This window comes from Daktulosphaira vitifoliae, unplaced genomic scaffold, assembly GCF_025091365.1.
Source record: "Daktulosphaira vitifoliae isolate Bord-2020 unplaced genomic scaffold, ASM2509136v1 Scaffold_5, whole genome shotgun sequence".
Classification (NCBI taxonomy): domain Eukaryota; kingdom Metazoa; phylum Arthropoda; class Insecta; order Hemiptera; family Phylloxeridae; genus Daktulosphaira; species Daktulosphaira vitifoliae.
The window spans coordinates 22,730,356-22,737,800 of record NW_026099576.1 but is presented as its reverse complement, the minus strand read 5'-3'; the positions used below and the strand labels follow the sequence as shown (position 1 = coordinate 22,737,800).

At 27.0% G+C, this 7,445-nt stretch overlaps 1 protein-coding gene across 1 annotated transcript; it reads left to right on the top strand.

Annotated features, from left to right (window-relative positions):
- The first annotated feature begins 3,955 nt into the window (after positions 1-3,955).
- Positions 3,956-5,844, top strand: LOC126908238 (uncharacterized). The gene is made up of 2 exons (XM_050690151.1): positions 3,956-4,498; positions 5,574-5,844. Exons 1-2 carry the CDS (start codon positions 4,056-4,058, stop codon positions 5,842-5,844), a joined length of 714 nt encoding a protein of 237 aa, XP_050546108.1. The 5' UTR covers positions 3,956-4,055.
- The last annotated feature ends 1,601 nt before the right edge of the window (positions 5,845-7,445 follow it).

Genomic DNA, 7,445 nt, shown 5'->3' with positions numbered 1-7,445 from the left:
TATCAATATTATTACTTTTCTGGATCACATTGTTAACTGCCACAATCTACTAAGTCAGATTTAACGTTTTAATTAATTAAATTAACTATTAGAACGACTATTGTTATTTATTAACAACGTATTATACATTTTAAAATATTTTCTTAGAATACTAGATAACTCCCAGAAATCGAATTTTCGGATAGTTTTACTTTTATCATCTTAAATTACATTGCATTAACTTAAGTTTAATGTAAGTATAAAGAAGACAGGTTTTTTAAAATGTTATGAAATATTGAAAATAAAAAAATTTGCTATGATGATTCTATCCCTTCCCAGTACTTCGGTTAGTGATTTTCAAAAAAATGTATGTTAAAATCTAGAAAACATTTTATAGAACTGAAATTCTTTTTAGATTCGTATATCATTCAAATAAATACATTTTGTGATTTTTTTGATATATATAGTCGTGCAAAATTGGTCCAGTAGAAGCGAAGTAATTGAGTACACGGACAAACAAAAATATTAATTACTAATAGCCTCTTAGCTATGCATTAAAGCTAATAGTTATAAAAATGATCAGTTTCATAATTTCTTTAAAAAATATCAATAGCTGCTATTTTTTACTACTATTTCGAAACAACAATAGCATATGAAGATGCTACTAAAATAAATAATATTTAATCGCCATTAATTTATTTTTAAATAAATTCGAAAATTTTGATACCAACAGTCAAAGACGCCGCCCTCCACGTTACGACATTCGGGTTGCTACTCAACTGTGTTACATTATATGCCCGTCACTGTGGGTCGTGCTGTTCAACATCAACCGTTTGCTGTTCTGATGTTGATTATGAAACACGTCGATACACGTTTGTTTATCTTGAGTGATACCAACTCCAACAATATCAAACATTTGTATTATAATCTTTATAAATCGATTTTATTCTAATTCTGATCTAATTTATTTTACTATTTTTAGTGAATTTTTTCATTGTATATTTATTGGTGGGTATTTTTTATTTATACTTTTTGGTACATATTTTTAATATTTTATAATATTAACTAATAATGTTACAAAACAATATTTACAATAAAGAAATACTTTATTGTATTTGAAGGTTTGATGAAACAATAATTTGATGGTCTTAAAAATATACATAACAAAGTGAGGCATCAATAATACATGTGTTATATATTCAGATTATTTCTTTAGAAACTTAGGGTTATGATCATAATTGTGCTACTTGATAAATTTAATTAATTTTTAGCAAAGGTAACTACTTTAAGCATATAATAAAATTCACATGACACATGTGTTTCATGGTAAACTATCAACTTTAAATTGTGATTTTAGCTTCGGTGCGAAGCTGAGAAGGTATTGGTTTTACTATGTGTTTTTTTTTGTGACTGTTACCAATTTTTCTCAGGTTTCAACGAACGGATGTATTTCAACGATACGTCAAAGAGATCACAAATCGTATCTAGTCGAAGGTATTACCCTCAAAAATTGAAAAAATTTCCCTCGTTCTTCGTAAATGGGGGAAACCTCCAAAAAATTTTAAAAATCGCTAATTTTCAAAATTTTTTCAATTTTTTTTTCTTAAATCTGCCATAACTTTTTCAAAAATGAACAAATCAATATAATTTTTTTTTATAGATGCTTGATGTCTTTACCTATCTGTAATAAGCTTCGACTATAGTTTTATCGTCTCTTGCACCGTGTTTCCCTACTCACACAAATGTTGTCTACATAAGTACTGAACAATAACGCGATCAGTCGGAAATTCACCACAGTCATATTCAGCTATACTTTGCAAAACATGAATAGTAGAAAAGAGCAAACATTTCACACCGGAGTCCGCTGTATTTAGCTGATTTTTACCTAACTGGACGCGAGGCGACGCGCGCCACAATATATGATCAGGTAACATTAAAATTTGCCTAATAATTTGATTAATATCAGCCACAAAGACATATCGTGATAACCGAAACAATGTTAGAGCGTCCATAACATCAGGTTATAATTTCGGCCCCGCATATAAACTTTGATCTAACGAAGTCACGGAAAATGCTTAATCCGACGTGTCAAAAACCACTCTTAATTTGACATCGACTCTTGAAGGTTTGTATACGTTATGATGAGGAATAATATGTGATCCTTCCGATGTAGCCGGAGACATGTGGCCCAAGGTCAAATATTTAGACATAAATGCGCAAAAAGACTCGCGAAAACGCCTCCAATTTATTGTCCAAAGACGTAAAACATGGCACAGCTATCGCATGTGATTCACAAATTCAATTTAAGGCTCATATACGCGAACAATTGTGACTGCCGATAGTGTCGGACACAACTATTCTGAATGTCGTTGGTTAACTGGTAAGTGGGAGGGGGGTGGATGATAAGCTACGTGGAACATTGACCGGCCTACAAACGTAACTTTTAAACAAATGTAATTATCATTTAAAGCTAATTTAATTAAATATTAATTTATAATCCAATATGAAGATAAAAATGTCCATGATCATTAATTCTATTAAATTTTTTGAAACATTCATGTAAAATTTAATTTTTAGTAAAAATAATTTTTACTATTTTAGACATATGTATTGATAATCCTTGTCATGAGTGTGGGTAATGAAGCCTAAGATCATAAAATAAAATTTAATTGTATCAATAAAAAATACCAAATTTATATTTATAAATTACACAGATCGGTAGATAATATTTTATCCTCTTGTCTCGTGATAAATCATTATCATTATAATTTTATTTTACGAAAAAATGATTATTTAAACTGAAGAAAAATAAAATAATATTGTTTATTTTAAGTAACCTATTTTAGAATCATATTATTTTATAATAACTATCCAAATTAATAAAATTCAATAAAATTGTTAGAAAAAAAGGATCAGCAGAATTAGCGAATGGACAAATTTATTCATACAAAAAATGAAATTTATTTACTCTTAATTAATATTATTTATTTAATTTATATTTACAATTTATTATTATCAATTGAACTGATAGAGTACTTAAATAAAGAGTTGTCTTAAATATAAAAGAAAATATTTAAGTTTCTTTAAAAAAATAACGGTAAACTGCTAAACAACTCAATCAGTCAAATTATTCTTATCAATTAGTATCCAACACAAATATTAAGAAATTTTCATAATTTTCAGCTACCTTGGAGAATTTTTCAATATCTAATATTTATTTTGACTTGTGATAAAGTAATACAAAAGATTTTTTTACTGTAAAAATAATAATAACATTGCTATATGCGTTTTTCGTTTCAATTAGGTAATTTAATGTGATAATAATTTTTCATTAACATATTCGTACCTATAACCTACTTATAACATAATAAAATTGCGTTCACTTTAATCGTATAGGAAATATAACAAGTACAGACATTTGATGATATCATTTAATGAATATAAAAATAAACGAACATTTTTCACAAACTTTAAACTTAATAAATTATTATTTTGTTTGCACACGTCTAAGCACTGTATTTTTGTATGTGAATATTATGATGAATATTGAAAAAATTGATTATTCTAACTTATTTTATTGAACTGTTGATTTTGTTTTTTGCATTTATTAATATGAATCTTGGACTAATTATTTTAACATTGTCTTTAATTCAATACAATATTATCACTGTAGATAATAAAATCTGTAAAATAAAACAAAATAATTACTTAGATTATTTAAATGAAATAGTATACCATATGTGTACTCAAAATGGATGGCAGTCTATGGAAAACTTATATTTAAACATTGATCCGATGGGAAATACAAATGTTCCAGATTTAATAGGACGACAATTGGACAGAAGTAATTTGCTTATTACTTTCTATAATATTGTTCATATTTTAAACTACAATTATAACGAAGTACTTCTAATATTCGTTAAATTGTTAAACATTATTGTTGATAAATGTAAACACTTTTTGGACGCCGAATNATTATTGTTGATGAATGTAAACACTTTTTGGACGCCGAATTATTAGAAAATTTTTTTAATTGTACTAAAGTACTCGAAAAATCAGTAAAAGATTCATTGACTATGTTTGAGAATTTATATAATGCTATTACATTCATAAGATATATAGACCTAAACTTGAAAAATCTAAAAGTTGATGAGTTACAAAGTTATCTGTTTACCACAGATGACGACATTTATCAGATAAAAAACCACAAATTTTTTAAAAATGTGCAAGACGAGAAATCTTATGATTATCATCAAATATTTCTTGATGTTAGAAATTTCATTGATAATGTATCTAAAATAGCAAATAACTTTTTTGAGAAATATAAATTTATTCAAAATATTTATGAGAATGATGATTGCAAAATGATATGTGAAATAGAATATTCATCCCATTCGATAGATTCACCGGATTTTATTTCATTCATGTATCAAAAGGTCAATTCGTTTTACACTGATACCATAAAGAATAATTACGAGGATCTTGGATTTATTCAATTGATAAATCCAACAATTTATAAGTAAGTATAACTTATTTATTGAGTCCTAGATTTATGAGTATTTTCTATTTTATAATTATAAAATAGGAATAATTTTATTAAATATATTATACAATATGTGTATAAATTATATATAATTCAAAGATTTTTGACTTTCCGATCAAAATTTGTTGTACGTATAATCTGTTTTTGTAGTATCAAATAGCATCATAACATAAAAATAGATTTTTTCGAATTAAATTCTATTCTCAAATTTATTGTTAGGAGTGATTTATAAACAGCATTACTTGTGATTTTGTGTATTGATAAAAATGTTGTTAATAAAATAAATATTGAATATATTATTTATATATTCTTTAATGCAAAAGCCAAAACAGTTAATATGTTAAAGTAGTACTTTAAATAATACGTAATGTATTACTTAAAACGTAATATTATTACGTTTTGTATGAAAAACATATTCCTATTAAGTGTAATGAATCTTTTTTTTTATTTTACTTCAAAAAATATAATTTTTGTCTTTTATTTTATTGTTTTTTTTAATCGATAAATTATTTAAAAACAAAATTACGACTTATCTATTTTCTAAGTGAAATTCTGTCATAATAGTTTGACAAATATTTGATAATTCATTATATACTGATACAATTTTTTGCAGTTAACTAAAATAATTTTATAATATGAAAATAAGCATTTCAAAAGGTAGTTTAGTTTCTTGTTATTAGATGATACGCTATTATTATTAAATATTTTTTGTATGAAAAAAATTAGTTAGTTAATTAGCTAATTAGGGGTGTTGCCATTAGCGAAATTAAAGTTGACTCCCTTAAAAGTAATAAGAGATGAACACGAAAAAAACTTTGATTGAAAAATTGAGAAAAACATTAAAGTAAAAGAAACAAATAAAATGATATTAATAATTATTATTGTTACTTGATTAAGTGGTTCATGATAACTGAATCATTCTGTATGTAACTGCGTGATTTAATGATTTATGATAAACCGATCACCATGTATAAAATAACATAGTATAAATAAATAAGTAATATCTGCTAATATAAGATAATTTAACTGATTTATTTAAATATTTATACAGATTTACACCTCCCATAGTCCAAACTATTAATCAAGAACTTGGTATCACGTCACTCAATATTATACTTAGTGAGGGTAGTTGGAGTTCATTTAACCACATAGAAATACAATATGACGATTTGAAAATATGCGCTTCACGTATTTTTAGAGACCTGGTGACAGATCATAATTTTCATCTTAAAAAAAATTACTTCGCTCAAATGGTGAGATGCAGATTTTATGAAGTGCTTCTAATTTACAATACATCATTATCTGCTTTGAAAATANTATGAAGTGCTTTTAATTTACAATACATCATTATCTGCTTTGAAAATAATGTGTGATAATGAAAAATTTAAAACTATTCCAAAACATTATGTGAACTGTGTAACATTTCTTTTTGACGTTATTAATGATACAGTTAAAATGTTTGATTTCATGCTGACAATTTTAGAAAAAATGAAGCTATCAGCAATTTGGCCAAACACTTCATCATATTCTAATCTAATTTCAACTCATAATTTGATACGTAATTATGTTATTAATCTTAAAACTCGTAATGTAGTACGAGATATGTTTGTAAACAAACCTGGAGTACCTATTGAAAAATTAGCTGATAATTACGTTAAAAGTTATATAAAAGCAAGATATGAGTTTATTATTATGCTACGTGCTTTTAAATTTAAAATAAAAAAACACTGTTTTTCAGATGGCTTAATTGTCACTACGAAAGATCTGATAATTAAATTTAAAAATACTGCATCTTTTATTAATGAAACAATGTCAAATGATTCTCGTACCTCCGATTATGAACTTATTTCGATATATTTATATGAGTTCTGTAAACAGTTTATTAAAACTTTTTGCTTAGATACAGGTTTTCATAAAATACATGAAAATTATACTTGGACATGGAAATAATTAATTTTTGTTTTACAAAGTTAAAAATATAACATTTATATGATCGAAATACGTGTTTTATGTTAAATTAGAGCATAATTTCTGGTATATGAAGTAGGACCTGACACGACTTACGTCGCAATAATGTAGTCGACACTGGTTTTGTGGGTATAGACCAGTGGGCCGTTATTAATAAGCAACAACAGGTTATTTGAAAAAAAAAACAAACCCAAAAGACGAACACAGTTAATAAAAATATTTTCTTAATATCGCGGTACCTTCGTTGGCGTTGGCGACGCGGTGTCCGACATGATCCTCGGGCGTCAAAAGGTTAGCAATATTGAAGGAGATTGTGCGCGGGTGTGATTCGGTTCGTCGAGTCCAGTCCTGCGGCACGTCCGGAGCTGGTGGCGTACATCCTCGACGTTGTCACTATCATAGTTAAACGCATATACATTTTATTATGTTCATTTTGACAACGGGAAGAAGACTCAACGTATCTTTTGCGGCGGGCCGTCGTCGGCTGTATGGTATTTGCTGGACTCTGCACTGTGGCGTATGGCACGCGTTGTTGGTCAGTCAAATACCCATAGTAGGGCGACGGCTGATAAAGGTGGCACGAGTCGCGGGGCATCGTGTATCAAGCGACACGTGTCAGACCTCTTCTATCATAATAAGTTTAATGTAATTTTAAGTAAATTCTTCAGAAAGCCCAAAATCAATAAATTGATTTATTTTTAACTATTGTATCGTTATATTTTCATTAGATGAATAATATCGTATAGTTATAATTGCCATGAAAGTTTCTAAATTAAAAAAAAATTTTAGACTTTTGTCGACAATTATCTTTATAGGCAAATATCCTTTTTGTATTGCTGGTTGGTATATTTATTAGTGTTAGTTGTAGCTTCGATGCGAAGCTGAGAAGGTATTATTTTACTAAGATGTGGTTTTTTTTTTTTTTTTTTTTTTTTTTTTTTTTTTTTTTTTCCCT